The sequence below is a fragment of the Saccostrea echinata genome, unplaced genomic scaffold (genome assembly GCF_033153115.1).
Source record: "Saccostrea echinata isolate AGI-Se365-2 ecotype Australia unplaced genomic scaffold, CSIRO_AGI_Sech_v1 ptg000038l, whole genome shotgun sequence".
NCBI lineage: Eukaryota > Metazoa > Mollusca > Bivalvia > Ostreida > Ostreidae > Saccostrea > Saccostrea echinata.
In genome coordinates, this window is record NW_026889787.1 from 1,469,445 (window position 1) to 1,485,247 (window position 15,803).

The window sequence follows — 15,803 nt, forward strand, 5'->3', positions numbered from 1 at the left end:
AAAATGGATGACTGGATTGGTATATATTTTTGACCTGGTTTGGTTGAAGATGATTAGTAAAATATATTTCTAAAATATTAAGAAATTGTAAACTTTCTATGACGTAAAAAATTCTACCTTTCTCCAACCATTTTTACCAAGCTATTCAAGGTTTTTTTTTGTCACTTAAAATCCAATTATTGTGAAAATTTGAAAGAAAAATGAAAATCTATACGCTTAAACTTATTCAATTTACTTATACATGTATAAACATGACTTAAGTTGTTATCTTCAAGATTTTTGATAAAAATTTGTTTGTACCATCTGTCCTTTAGTATTATTATTGTTGCTTTTAATATACAGTCAAACCTCGTTATCTCGAGACCGATGGGTCTAAGATAAATATCCGAGGATTCGAAATATCTAGAGAAAAATATTTAAAGAATAAGGGGTTGGGACTTCCAAAACACTTCGACGTATCCATAGTATTCGAGATATCAGTGTTCGAGATACCGAAGTTCAACTGTATATCATTTTGATCTTTAATCAATCATTTATTAAGTTGAAGTTTTTTCTGAATATAATTGGTGTTTCTTCAAAATAAATTTGTTTAGCTGTAAATCTTGTTTTCTTTCAGTCAATACTTAAAAAAAGACTGACTTTTTGTCAAACTCCATCACTACCTCAGAAAAACCAAATCCCAAACAAAAATAAAAAAAAAGTTTTAAGAAATACAATAAAGTGCACTGTTTAGAAACAAGATATGCCAGTCTTGAACTATCAGAACAATTCAAATTCGGTTATATTGATCTTTCTTTGGAATGCAGCACCACCACCCCTTATACCTCCAAGATGTAATTTCTGACAAGTTCTGATGGTCAAAGATTGCAAAATATGATCCGGACTCAAGTTTATTGTGTATTGTTCTAAAATTACTATACAAGCTATTTTGACTTACTTCCAGGTTGCTTAACAACATCCTACACCCAAGATGCACCAATATGCATCAACTAACCGACGAGGTTGGTTGACCCTATGCCTTGAACAGAGTGCCAGACCCAGACTTATTTTATAACTAGACATAAAATTTTAATTTCGAAATGAGGCACGTTGACCTTGTATGGTGTTGCAAGACACCTCCCCCCCCCCCCCCCCCCCCCAAATACCTTAGCTGTCGAAGTTTGATTGTCTTAGTTTTCACTGACTGCAACGTGACCAAAACACGACGCTTATTTGACTGTGCATTGCCACAAAATTCCAAAATAAGGCCATTTTAATCTTCTTTAAGATTGCAATCATCATAAATTTCTAAAATGAAGCCTTGGTGACATACTTTTCGATTGCAACATCCTCTAGCTATACATCTAACGGTGAGCAAGAAATGATTCGTATGTAATTTGATTACTGTAAATCACTTTTTATAAGCGAGAACTTTATTTTCGCGTAATTACGCGAGAGTGTCTGATCGCAAAAATTTCATTCTCGCGTATATTTTTATTAATTAAGATTATATATACAACGAAACCAAATAATCAATTAAATACCAAATACCAATCTCGCGAAAATAAGGTGTCGCGAAAATTTGGTGATCTACAGAATGTAAAGTCATAAAAGCATGAGGTAATGTTGATCTACTTTCCCCAAAGATGCAACAGTCAATTGCAATGTTTGCTGGCCCTAAATCTCGCAGAGTGCAAGATAATGATCAAGATGGGCACTATTTGAATATGTACTGCGATAAAATAATAAATGAAGCCATGGTGACCTACTTTTTGGATTGTACTCGAAACCCTCAGAATGTATCAGTTGACAAGAATAAATGCTCCTAGATCTCACAGATTGCAAAATAATGATCCAGACAAGATTTGTATATGTACTGCAATAAAATACCAGAATGAAGCCATGTTGGCCTACTTTTTGGTTACCACTGATCTTTCCTCAAACTTTATCAGATGACAAGCTTTGATGGTCCTAGTACTTAAATAAGCAAGATTAATCAGGACAATATTTCACAATGTATAACAATATACATGTATTACAAATTGAGGCCACATTGACCTTTCGTTTATATATATATACATATTTTTGATTTGGTTGGGGTAGTGGCTGCAATGACCCCCCCCCCCCCCAAAAAAAAATCGGCTACTGAAAAAAGCATAAATAACACTAAGCCTCATCTTGTAACGAATGTGACCTTGACAGCTAACAACACAAGGCTGGAAAGTCCAAACCATGATACGCCCATAAATGCGGGCATACAAAAACTGATGAACAATCACTTCCTGAGTTCTTAGAGAATTATTATATAAATAGTGCACGTTTTTGAGGGTAACAGTTGAAATTGACACCCCAAGGAAAACCATTGTCAACCGACGCGTCAGCGGAGGTTGACAATGGTTTTCCGAGGGGTGTCAATTTCAACTGTTACCCTCAAAAACGTGCACTATTTATTTTATTATACTGAATGTCTTATTGATTTCGGGTGTCATAAAAAAATTCGGAGATCGTCGTTAAGTTCACGCTTAGAAAGCTCTCAAACTCCCCGCTTCTATTTTTCTCAATAAGAAAGCTTCGGAAAAGATTTACCAACCTCTTTATTGTTTGTTTGCTACTCAAAAAGTCCTTTATCATCTAAAGTTTGCACTCGCTAGGATGTTTCGTCTGTCGTTTGTTGTTTTCAAGTAAGCTACATCGGACGCAAGCTTTTATTGACGTCGTTTATTCGGCTTCTTTCAAACGCACAACCGACGTTTTGAGAATTCTACGGTGAACCGTACGCGTATGATTTGAACGCATGTGATATTTTCGTAATGTTACCCGTTGTCAAGTGTGTTGCTAACGCTGAGGGTAACATTACGAATTGTTAAATGCGCCTAAACCAATCAGATTTTAGTATTTAACATGAAAGTATAATAAAAGAATATAATGTACAATGGATTTACAAAAATTAGAAAACTGTCAATTTCAAATAGACATTTACTTTTGTATGCAAATTTCTGTTGGCAAAATTAATCAAAGGCAAAAGAAAAATGAGGCCCGCAGATCACATCCATCACTTAAGTTCCCTGGTCGCAGCTACTGGTATTCTTAAAATAAATCTTAAAATAAAAAAGTGAAATTTTTGACCTCATATTATTATAACCAACTAAAAATTGGTTTTTGGAATCTATCCGTTGATTAAGCGAAAATGAGGAAGAGGGAATATTGGCGGGTAGCAAAGTAGCGATGCTGCACCTACATATATGGTAACGTCATTGAGATAGTTGCTATACTCCCTATGGCGAACAAGGCATGCAAAATGCCTACAGCTTCACAATTGTTTCAAATTTAATTTGTAAACTAAGCAATAAAAGCAAAGTTCTAATTATTTGGAAGGTATGAAATTATGACAATCAGAACTTTTCTATGGAAAAATTGTTTCGGCAAAAATTATTTTATGGTAAAACAGATTAAAAATTTCCCGGGATTTGAACCCAAGCCTTAGTAATTCTGAGAATCAGTTACTTTAGTCTTAGGAATTGTCAAGCTAACCACAACAGCACAGAGCTCATAACATGTACGGTAATTAAGTCTTGTTTGTGATATACATGTAACCCTTGAATATCTAGAAAGATACGAATTTTGTGTCATAAAAGTGTTGTTTTTTTTTCCAAGGCAGAGTGTGTCCTTGCTCAATTTTTTTTAATAAACAAAAACTGTATAATATTTTTAAACATACCTTGAAGCTATAGTTTCAAAATATGGACCCACTTATATAGAAAAGTTGTATTATAGTGTGAAGAACTGGTCATGCATTCATTTTTACCCCGGCTCTTTAGTGTATGCATGCCATAGGCGAATAATTTTAAGAATTGTGAGATTGTTTCCAAAATTGTGTAGGTGGTAGCTCAACTCTTATCCAAACTACTGGGAGAAAGAAACTTTTCATGTGTAGGTAATAACAAATTCTTTTATCATAGATTTAAAGAATCCAGCAACTAACAGAAACAAGACCCCTGGTTACACGGACCAGAAGAGAGAGGGGTTCACCGAGCTCTTAGGAGAAGCATTTATAGCATAAATTTAAGTAAAACTGAAATGTCAAAGAAAATGTGTAATACCTGAAATTTAATAATTCACTTTCTCATTTGTCGAACCGTGGGCATGTTTCTCAGCTAGTTCGCCCATCTTCTTCAGACTAGTACATGTATTCAGATTTCTTTCATGCACAATAGCTCGCTTTATTTGATCATTCTCAAAGTTCCCATGACATTTGAATCCATGATGTAAGAATCAACCCCTCGACTTAAAACAGATATCATTGTTCTAGTCACTGCATGCAACTTCTTGTGACTTGTGACCATGATGACACTACCCGGGGCATTTTTCTTTGAAGTCAACCGTTCAAACACTTTAGGTGGATGTTTTTCATGCTAAAGAGCAAAATGGACAATAACTACAAAACACAACGGGTTGATTTTAAGCGATGGTGAAAAGATGTATCTGTCAAAGAGACGTAAAGATCTTTCTGATTGCTTATGTTTTAAACCAGATATCAAAAATCGCCAGTGCAATTGTTGAACATAATTTTTTATACTCTTTGATATATTTTTCTAAAAACAAGTTTACTTGATACATTTCTTACATAAGTTTTATATCTAAAAATCTTTTGCATTTGATTTTTTAGAGTTTAGACCAACTTAAAGCAAAGTATAGAAAAACAATTAAGAAAACGAATGGAAAACTAATTATAAATAAATGTAGGAAAGCAATATTTTGGGAAAACACATTCAAAACATGGTTCGTCTATTACCAGCACGTCCATCACATTCGGTATCTTACCTGCGACTGGTAAGAATTTATCATAATTTCAACTGGCTGAAGATTCATTTGATTGGTTGAGATATAAGCATGCAAGTGAGGTCATCAGAAAGGTCGTGTCACAAGTCAATTAGAATACATGTATTTGTTTCTTATTCTACAACAGATATGAGAGATGCAGGGTGGGGGACAATGCTCTGGCTATCGCTCTTGCCTTACAGTCCGCCTTGTTTCTCTCCTTCAATAAGAAACTCAAACTCTATACAGGTAAAATAATCTATTCAATTTCCCAAAGATGTTATGTAGAACTTCCAATACCCATTTTAGCCCCACCTAACCAAAGGGGCAGGAGAATGTGCATTACGCTTGGATGTTTGCATAATTATCAACCGCAACCAACATGACCAAGGCTGTTTTGTGGCAAGTTTTGAAATTGGCTCGGTAGTTGTGGGAAATATGTTGAAAATGTAAAAATGATCAAAGAAAACATGCCAAAAAATGACAGACAGATTGAGGGATCCCAGACACACCCTTGACCAGATACATTGTTGAGCCTTTAGTTCAGGGGAACTAAGAGGTATTTGATGGCCAATACAACAAGAGGCCCATGGGCCACATCGCTCACCTGAGCACATTGGCTAGGCAAAAGCACAAAAGCACAAATCAGTTCAGTATTGAAAGGGTTACGGGGGGGGGGGGGGAGGGGGGGATACCTGATGATGCTTCCATGTCAATATAACAAATGGCTTTGTTGTACTTGAGTAAATTTTGAAAAATTTTTCCCATATAATCCTTTGTAAAAATTTGATCCCCCATTGTGGCTCCTCCCTATCCCAGAGGTCAATATTTGAAAATTTGAATCTACACTACCTGAGGATGCTTCCATTTCAATATGACTAAACATAGCTTTTCTGTTCTTGAGAAGAAATATTTTTTCTGCATGTTCTTATGTAAAACTTTCAATCCCCCATTGGGCCCCACCCTACCCCAGGGGTCATCATTTGAACGAATTTGAATTTACACTATCTGAGGATGCTTCCATATCAAAATGACTAAACATGATTTTCAGTTCTTGAGAAGAGGATATTTTCCTATATGTTCCTATGTAAAATTTTCGACCCCCCATTGTGGCCCATCCCTATCCCCGGGGGGTCATCATTTTAACAAACTTGAATTTACACTACCTGAGGATGCTTCCATATCAAAATGACTAATCATGGCTTTACAGTTCTTCATCAGAAGATATTTACCTATATATTTCTATTTAAGACTTTGATCCTCCATTGTGGCCCCGCCCTACCCCAGGGGGTCATGATTTGAACAATCTTGAATTTACACAACCTGAGGATACTTCCAAATAAATATGATCAATCAGGGCTTTGCTGTTCCTGAGAAGAAGATTTTTAAAATTTTTCCTATATATTTCTATGTAAAACTTTGATCCTCCATTGTGGCCCCGCCCTACACCAAGGGGTCATGATTTGAACAAATTTGAATTTTTACAACCTGAGGATGCTTCCACATAAATATGACCAATCAAGGCTTTGCTGTTCCTGAGAAGAAGATTTTTTAAAGATTTTTCCTATATATTTCTATGTAAAACTTTGATCCTCCATTGTGGCCCCGCCCTACCCTCGGGGGTCATGATTTGAACAAATTTGAATTTTTACTACCTGAGGATGCTTCCATATAAATATGACTAATCAGGGCTTTGCTGTTCTTGAGAAGAAGATTTTTTAAAGATTTTTCCTATACATTTCTATGTAAAACTTTGATCCTCCATTGTGGCCCTGCCCTACCCTCGGGGGTCATGATTTGAACAAACTTGAATCTTCACTACTTGAGGATGCTTCCATATAAATATGACTCATCATGGCTTTGCTGTTCTTGAGAAGAAGATTTTTAAAGGTTTTTCCTATATATTTCTATGTAAAACTTTGATCCTCCATTGTGGCCCCACCCTACCCCCGGGGGTCATGATTTGAACAAATTTGAATTTTTACTACCTGAGCATGCTTCTATATAAATATGACTCATCATGGCTTTGCTGTTCTTGAGAAGAAGATTTTTAAAGGTTTTTCCTATATATTTCTATGTAAAACTTTGATCCTCCATTGTGGCCCCACCCTACCCCCGGGGGTCATGATTTGAACAAACTTGAATCTACACTACCTGAGAATGCTTCCACATGAGTTTCATCTTCCCTGGCTCTGTTGTTCTTGACAAGAAGATTTTTAAAAGATGCTATTAATTTTTCACTAATTCTTTATTATCTCCCCTTGAAAGAGGGCATGGCCCTTCATTTGAACAAACCTGAATCCCCTTCACCCAAGGATACTTTGTGGCAAGTTTGGTTGAAATCGGCTCAGTGGTTCTTGAGAAGAAGATGAAAATGTGAAAAGTTTACGACAACAACGACGCCGACGACGCCGACGCCGACAGACAACGGACAAATTTTGATCAGAAAAGCTCACTTGAGCCTTTGGCTCAGGTGAGCTAAAAACAATTCTTTCCGACTTTTATCATTGATTTACTTTTCTACCCTCTGCTTGAAAAGTGGGGGTATGTATAAAGTGATAAGGGTATAAGTCATTTGGTTACACTTCCATCTGCCCGTCCTTGACATTTGAGGGTAGTTAATGGAAATTTCACAGAATCTCATTACAACTATTTTACCTACTGCCAAGAAACGTACTTTGCCATAATACTTATATGGGAGTGAGGATGTCATTTTGTGAGCTCAAAGCTTTCAGCACCTCTAGTTTAACAACAGTATTAACTATGTGAAAATTTTGAATAAGCATAAATGTATCAAGTTTAGTTTTTTTTAATATTTAGAATATTTTCTCATATGCTTTAAAATGTACAGTAGAATGCAATTTGAATTTGGTAAGGCTCTGAAAACATAGTTTGCGGCACCATCGAATATTCAAGTATGACAAAGTCACAATCCTGAATATGACATTAATTTTCATGCTTGAGTGTGCGTGGCCAATCACCAAGTCTTTTACGACTTTCTTCCAAAAATTCACTAAAATGCCATTCGCTTGGTAAGACCCTTTCTTTCACAATGGTTGGACCCACATTCTGCATTTTGAGTTCATTTTCGTAAATTGTCAGTTTATCTTTTGCTTGTTGGAAGAATTCTGCTTTGTATGGAATCATGTTGTCTGTTAAGCCTGTACACAAAAACCTATAGTTGACGACTAACCAGGTTATGATCACTGCCTGAAGAGAAAACTTGTATTCACAGGAAATAGATTTGAGTGAAATAGGGGAACTCTCCAATAGAACATCATGCTCCGAATCATAGAACACTATCACCATGGTATCATCTGCAATACCTATACTTGGAATGAGGAAGTTAGATAGGTCAGGGTGCAACCTTTTCTGTAGAAAAGACGACACAATAGTTCCTGCAACCAGCTGCGAGTCATTTCTCAGATTCACATGTTTGGAAGATTTCGTACTTGGAATTTCCGACTCTTCCTCTAAATTCTGGATAGCGATTTCATTCCTTATTATGATGTCTACACTGCCATGCCACACATGGGGATTACCTGCAGAGAAAAAAACAAATGAAACAGTACAATTTTTGTAAACAAAAAGTAATGCAAAGTCTCGAATCAAAGATTCTTTTCAAGAGTTTGATGGATCCTCTCTCTATAGATTGCACATGGAAGAGTTCATTTATGCAGTTAGAGTGGTCTGCTCTTTAATTAATTCAGAATCTGGTAATTTTTGTGCAGTAAGAGTTATCTGCCTTTAGATCTAAAATAAAATAAATTGAATTCTCAGAGAATTAATTTATAATCAATTCAAGCATGCTGAACAGTTTTAAGGTCAAGATAATTAATTAAACAATTAACTGCAAACAAGTATTTCCCCATTTAAGTAAGGAGCAGTGATTTCTGTTCATTTTAAAATATTTTTGTTGTCTTTGACCTTTTTCCTAGAATTAAATAAATGGGACCCCCTGTTGAGTTTGAAATAGATATTACCTCAACATTTTATGTCAACATTTACACCTTTATATAGTACTACTTTTCTGACTGTCCAAATTGAAACCACATTTTTCTATCATGTATAGATTCATTAGATTGTTCATACTCCTTAATGGGTCTTCAAGTTCAGCTGCATGTATACATTCTCAGGTATTGATAGAACATGGAAGCAGCCAAGTTGTTGCTGTATATTAATGGGCCATAATAATTTTTTTTGAGCTCTGCTGAGTGACTGATGCAACGTTTTATCTCATGCCTGAAGATGTTTTCATATTAGGCCTAGGAAAAAACATGTTTCATTTTTACTATTACCATGATTACAAACATGCCTATTCAAATAAGGGTTGGTAGATAGGATAATATATATATTTTTTTAATTTAACATAAACTTTAAAAAAAACAACAACACATCTTTCTGACCAATTATAAACCTTCCTTTTTCTCAGTGCAAACCAAAATTACATCTGGTCTACAGCATGTACAGCTGTCACACAGTGGTAGGAACTTATGACGTATTAAAGAAATTCAAAGGAATACATACCGACATACAATTTCTGTGTTGTACAAATAAATAATCCCTTGAGAAAAAGATTTTTCATTTTACCTACCCATGTTAAACACTGATCTCTTTTTCTCTTGAGATCACTATTTGAATAGACCTGAACATGCACTACCTGGAATACATTTACAATGTACATGTACCTAGGTGCAGTGTTGCCAGACACTGGTTGAAATGTTTCATAAGCAAACTATGTCTAATTTGAAATTATCAAAAACTGAAAGATATTTATGTCTCACAGAGACAAAAAAAACTAAGTACAGATAAACATCTAAATTTAAAAGTCTGAAGAACATGATGAACATGCTGAATAGGTACCTTTTTCTCTATGTTAATCTACCAACAAGAATAATGAGTAAAGAATACCTTCATTCTTTTATTTTTATCAGGAAAGATCGAATTAAGAAAGTTACGTAGGGTAAAATCCTTTTTTATGTAAAAAATTGTAGCTTTTCTAATTTTAATTTTTGATAACTCCATCCAATATATATTTTTTTTCTTTTATCATGTTTATAAGTCTATTTTTACCTATACTTGTATCTCCATAGCCTCCAGTCAACACACATTCTTTATCACTGCAACTGCATTTATTTTCTTTCTGTCCACTCTTCAATTTGTTTCTTTCATCGATTGTGTACCATGATGATATTGCCAACTTTCCAAATAGATGATTAGCCAACACAGCTGTCATGTCTGCCTTATTTTCAAAGTCCAAGTCCACCATTTCACCTGTAAAAGCAGTGATGAAATTCAAATTTAAAGCTAGATAATGTTTTTATCATGTTCAAATTCAGTCTTACAAAAGATTCTGGAACATTCTACATGTATCTTCATGACTTGATCTCTATATAAAGGTGTTTATTTGTTAGTTAACACTTATTCTAAGACTGAGAAATCTGGGTATCTATTGTTTTATTTAATGCTTGATGCTCTTTTTTTAAAAAATGCATTACACATTTATTCACTTTTCATTTTATTTTTGGACATTTTATTTTATTTAGGTCTGAAAATGCTGAAGTGTCAAGGCGACTAATACAATGACATAAGAGGGAATGATTTCCTCTTTTCAAATTTTCTCATCATAGGCATGATCAGCTGTCACCGATGATGTCTGGGAATCGTAATACATGTGCATGGATACCAACTTCTACATACCTGACTTCAAAAATCTTACAAGTACTTCAAGTAGAATCCTTTCGTGCTTTGCCTCTGGTATTTTTCCATAAAGAAAGTCAATAAGTATTGTTACCCCTCTTCTAAATATATCTCCCAAGACGAAACCTTTCTCCAGTTGTTCTACATCACAGAAAGCCTTACGGAATGGTGCCCCTCCGTTAGGAGTAGCTGCATTGCAGGAGACAAATTTGTATGGTAACAGGACGGGTTTACATGAACAAAGACTAAACAACACTGCCGATATTTCATCCTTCAGTAAAAAATCACCTTTGAACAAGAGAGGGGAGTCTGTCAGCTTTCTACTTTTGGTTGTTGAAGGACCGTGCTCAGCCATGATGTATTTTTTAGTAATCGGGTTCGGCATGTCAAGTTTATGGAGAATCAAAGCACTGAAAAGACTACAAGATGCATTTTCGTTGTCTTCCGCTAAGCTGCCAGTTGGTCAAGCGGAGGCGGGGAACGACAACTATAGATAGAGAATGTAAAAGATGAAGATTATATATTTAAAAAAAAAAATTATCATTATTATTATTGGGATATTTTATTTTTTTTTATATTGCATATAGAAATATTCCTGAATGAAATACTTTGAATTTTCAAATCAGTAAAATGATAAAGATTTCAGTGGAAATTGTCCCATAACTGCAAAGATGAAAAATAATAATAATTTGACTTTGCATACAAGCTGAAACATAAATGCACGGACTTAATTTAAAACATGCTCACTCAGATATGAATTCAGAAATAGCCGTTTCTTGCAAATTTCGCTGCTAAATTATTAGTTTCATCTGATGACCACAACTTTACCTAATCTATAGCCTGAACATGCCTCGATACATGTACGACAATTTTATTTTAAGATTTATGAAACAAAAGATTCTATATAAAAAAGAAAAAAATACCTACAAGGATTCAAAAATTTAAATTTTTTTAACTAAAAATTATTAAAATGAAAATTATGTTAACCGAATTAATTAATGTACATGTAAGATGGGTGAGGTGATTTATATGCATGGTTATGCAAATAATAAATCTGATGCATTATGGATCCACATCGGATGATGGTCTAGTCAAGAAATATCGCGCTATAGACAAAATTCATTTTTTTTTCCGGAATTGGAACACCTAGCTTGAGTAATTACATAATTTTTTACAATTTCGTTTTACTTAAAAAGGCTCAATACATTCGATACTTGATTTTGACTGATGAAATCTAAATTGTAATGTAACTTATCATCAAATCCCGTTGTTTATCCTTTCTTCAAATTTGCAAAATTCAAATAAAAAAATCAAAACAAAACAATTTTCATTGTTTCTACATCTAATTTTATTTTATAGTTTTACTTCTTTTCAAATCGCAGAATAACATCAAACAACTTTATATAGCTTAACTAGTTCACAAATGAAAAACAACAGAAAAGAATTTGTCACATGTGAATGGAGAAGGACTAGCTTGACGTAAAAACTTCCAGTTTTTTTTTGCAATCATGTTGGTTTAAAATTCTAAACTCTAAGAATTCTTCGAACTTCTCGACCTGTTCGATCCGACGTTTAACGGATCGGGACACACAGATCCTCCTTGCAACAGTCATCTGTACATCCGGAACAGCTGCTTCCTTTAGAGTACGGGTCTTGTCCTACATAGTTTCCTCTGCGAAAAAAAGGACTTCAGTAAACCTCAGTAACCAAAGGGATTTTTTTCAATAAACATTTCAACCTCTGCATGGTGGTGACATGTCGCATTTGATTTTAATTCTGACACAGTTATTATTAGGTTTCCTTAATTTTTTCAGCGGAAAGCGGGAATGACTTTTTTTTTTATTTTTCACATTAAATTTTATGGCGGTGATGTATTAGAAATGACTTTCAGGTTACAAATCATGTATTGTAATCTTTAGGAGTGAGTGGTCGTTCAACAGTTTTCTGTTGTATTAAAAAATTATCCTCGTTCTGAATTGCAGCAAGTGTGTAAGAATATTTAACAACATCCCGACCCCACCCCCTTTCCCCAAACAAAATTGAAAAAGAAATATAAAATAATGTAATAAGTTTCTAATGAATTATGAAAATGCAAATTAAAAAAGGACAGACTCTCTCATTTCAATTAGAAAAAGTGGAGTAAGTTTCTAATGATTTTACGTACATGCAACATGAGTAACTGTCAAGTTCTTTAAGAATATGTAAGCATGATTGCCCATTTTTCACCAAGTTTATTAATTAATCTATGAGTTCTTTAAATGTGGTGTAGAATGTTTGTCTTCTGCAATACACAAATTAAAATTTGTATGTTCAAACTTAAGATAAGCCTTTTTATTCAACAGATTGTACATGTACATCCGTATTTCAATAAATTTTCCTCATTCTGTATGACTTTTGCATTTTTTTTTACTCGAGCTAAATTCCTGAAGGACATTTTAGACTAAACCTTAATGTAACCTAAAATTTAATGTAAGTTTTGGTCCTGTCTGTAGTTCATGTGCACTCACCCTGGCCCATAGTTGCAGACATGGAAGTAAACGTTATTCCAGCCGCTTAAGCCATTCATGGAGGAACAAAACTGAACAGCGCAGCCCACGTACTCCGAGTTATACCAAACAACCTGTAATTGTATACCAAAAAAAGATTTCTCTTTGTTACCTTTTAAAGACAAAACTGCATGCATAATATTAGAGAAATCTTGCTTGTGACTTTTCCTACTTCCTAAAATTAGCTCTCAATTATGACAGATTATAGCTTAATTTTTACAGTGTGACAAGCAATAAGGCGAGCAATGGCTAATTGGAAGTGGAGCGCCCCCTAACCCCCCCCCCCCCCAAAAAAAAAAAAAAAACCTGTGTTTGTCAGTACGTGCACATGTAATACATATTACATATGTTACATATTTTACATATATATGTATATAGACAACGTAAGTGTAAGACAATTAATCCTTTCCTCTTTAAAAGATTTCTGTCTGTAACTTGGTGTATGTGTATGATAGGTTTTTATTGCAAGCTAATCAACACCTCCATCACCCTATATCAACCCTTCACTCAACATACAGTGTATACACATGTAGGTAACATACCAGTATTTAACTCAGTTGATTAATCTTTTATGTAATCGGTTTAATACTACAGAGTCCTAATTAAAAAATCAAATATATATTGCTACGCGTATAGTGGATAACTCCATAATACAGATGTGTGACACCATGGAGGTGTGTACGTTGAGGGTGGGGAGTGGAGGGGGCAAAAACAGGATGGTAAGACTTAAAAGAAAAGAGGACCGTTTTACCTGTGTGTAGTGAGTGCAGATTCCAGAGCTACAAGTCTGTGTATCATAATCGTACTTGCTATTCTCTAGCCACCAATACTCCACTGAACGATGGATTTTTTTCTTAGCTATAGAAAAAAGATAAGAAATTGAATGCTATATGTGGTCGATTCTATCTGATTACAAATAAAAGGACAAAAAAAATGAAAACGTATTTTTAAAATTCTTTAATATATGAACTTAAAAGATTTATAAGATTAAATGTCGTAGTTTAGATATAAACTATGGCAAAATAAAAGTGAAAATGTATTTTTAAAATTCTTTAATATATAAACTTAAAAGTTTTATAAGATAAATGTCGTAGTTTAGATACAGACTATGCCCAAAAAACCCTTAGGAGGTTTTAAAAAGAAATTAAGGTACCTATTGGACTAAGATTTTAAAAAAATAAAATAAAACAGAATATAACTAAAAACAGTAGATAAGATTGAAGTTTTCATGAAACAGCAAATAAAAAGTGGATTAGCATAATTAAATGCACTTACTGTATGCTTTCATTAGGGGAAGAGAATAAATTTGGAAGGTATAAAATAATACAGTACATGTATGCCAACACTTTGTTTAAAAAAAATCCATTTTTGAGATTTTTTCCTTACCCGAGTTAATGTACTTGTTCTCTCCGACGTAATTGAAGGTGTTCTGAGAGGAAGTTCGTGCGCCATTGTGGGCCCACTTACACTTGGCGGCATAATTGGCGGCTACAGTGGCTAATTCATCGCTCCACTTCTACAACAGATAAAGCGCATGCGTGACATACTGTTCAAGATAGATGATTTTATGACCCCCTCCCCCACTAGATAGATTGTACCCAGTGGAGTCTTTTCTTCTAGCAGACATGTGCATTGACAAGAAAAAAATATATAATAGCAATACTGAAAGCTTTCAGCAATAATTTTCAACAAAACGCGAATTCTTCATTGAATAGTCAAGAACCAAATGCGTGTGTCAGGATGTACAAGTTACTTTTCTGCTTTAACTATTCATTCTTGTTTTCATGTACATCAGCATTAGTTAAAGATATGTAGCCTATACACTTTTTTCAGAAGCAGAGGGGGCAGAAAAAGGGGTGTGTGTGTTCAACTTCGAAAAAGCTATATTTGAAAGTTTACCATATATCTGATGTTTCCTGCAGTGGGCGTGGTCTGCCTTCGGAACTCATTGTGGGCGTCCACGTACTCCTGCTTCTCGGAATCCGTCAGAGCGGACTTTTCACGATCTCTCGCTTGTCTTCCGATGGCGGATGCGTTTCTTCATCGGTCATCTCGCCACCACTTGACCTGCCTACTTTCTGAAGAAAAAATAAGTGCTGTAAATGGTAATATTATTATCAATTGAATTTTTTTTTTTGAAAGCGAGTTAAAATTAAAAAAATTATGCCTTAATACAATGTTTATTATACATTTCACTTTTTTTCTATATCTCTATTGAGATAAAAAAAAAAAAAAAAAAAAAAAAAAAACAGTCCATATTCAAGGATTTTGTTGTTTTCCGAAAAAGGTAACAAACCCGTGCATTTTAGTAAAAGTGCACGAGAAATGCGAGAAAGAAACTGTGTCCAACCTGTTGAATTGTGTTCACCATGTAGAATTTTCAAATTCTTTTAAAAATTTTGTACAGGAGAAAGGACAGTCTGCAACAATGCTGCGATTCGGTGAAAGTTGTTTTAGAAATGCTTCGTAAAGTTTTGTATATAACTGTATAGTTTATTGTAACTCGCTGGGGAAGTATCACTACATGCGGGTTCAATCCAGGCATGCTGCACGAAGTATAACATTGCATAGCATTTTTACAAAAATAAAGAATTTAAATAAACTCACAATTAACGTATCTTTCCAGACATTCTTGAGCAACCACACATGTAAATTCCTATTCCTTGAAAATTCGTTGGAGGTAATACATGTATATACCGTCAAAAAGTGGGTTCTCTTGAGTTTTACACTTATGTATTATCATACTTTTTCCTCGACCAA

The 15,803-nt window shown here is 34.4% G+C and overlaps 2 protein-coding genes across 2 annotated transcripts; both read right to left on the reverse strand.

The window, feature by feature from the left end:
• Positions 1-7,590: 7,590 nt before the first annotated feature.
• LOC133200349 (uncharacterized) lies at positions 7,591-10,852 on the reverse strand. Its single transcript, XM_061336164.1, has 3 exons — positions 10,498-10,852; positions 9,871-10,071; positions 7,591-8,339 (listed from the first exon to the last, which is right to left on the reverse strand). Exons 1-3 carry the CDS (start codon positions 10,850-10,852, stop codon positions 7,744-7,746), a joined length of 1,152 nt encoding a protein of 383 aa, XP_061192148.1. The 3' UTR covers positions 7,591-7,743.
• A 1,207-nt stretch (positions 10,853-12,059) lies between these two features.
• LOC133200296 (GLIPR1-like protein 1) lies at positions 12,060-15,100 on the reverse strand. The gene is made up of 5 exons (XM_061336119.1): positions 14,943-15,100; positions 14,430-14,559; positions 13,795-13,901; positions 13,005-13,117; positions 12,060-12,169 (listed from the first exon to the last, which is right to left on the reverse strand). Exons 1-5 carry the CDS (start codon positions 14,943-14,945, stop codon positions 12,070-12,072), a joined length of 453 nt encoding a protein of 150 aa, XP_061192103.1. The 5' UTR covers positions 14,946-15,100; the 3' UTR covers positions 12,060-12,069.
• Between the last annotated feature and the right edge of the window lie 703 nt (positions 15,101-15,803).

Coding starts and splice junctions, on each gene's coding strand:
- LOC133200349 (XM_061336164.1), bottom strand. CDS start 10,852: ATGGCTGAGCACGGTCCTTCAACAACCAAAAGTAGAAAGCTGACAGAC. Junction 10,072..10,497: donor TGTAAGATTTTTGAAGTCAG/GTATGTAGAAGT, acceptor CTGCTTTTACAG/GTGAAATGGTGGACTTGGAC. Junction 8,340..9,870: donor CTATGGAGATACAAGTATAG/GTAAAAATAGAC, acceptor TTTTCTCTGCAG/GTAATCCCCATGTGTGGCAT.
- LOC133200296 (XM_061336119.1), bottom strand. Junction 13,902..14,429: donor GAACAAGTACATTAACTCGG/GTAAGGAAAAAA, acceptor TTTTTTCTATAG/CTAAGAAAAAAATCCATCGT. Junction 12,170..13,004: donor GTCTGCAACTATGGGCCAGG/GTGAGTGCACAT, acceptor TTTTTTTCGCAG/AGGAAACTATGTAGGACAAG.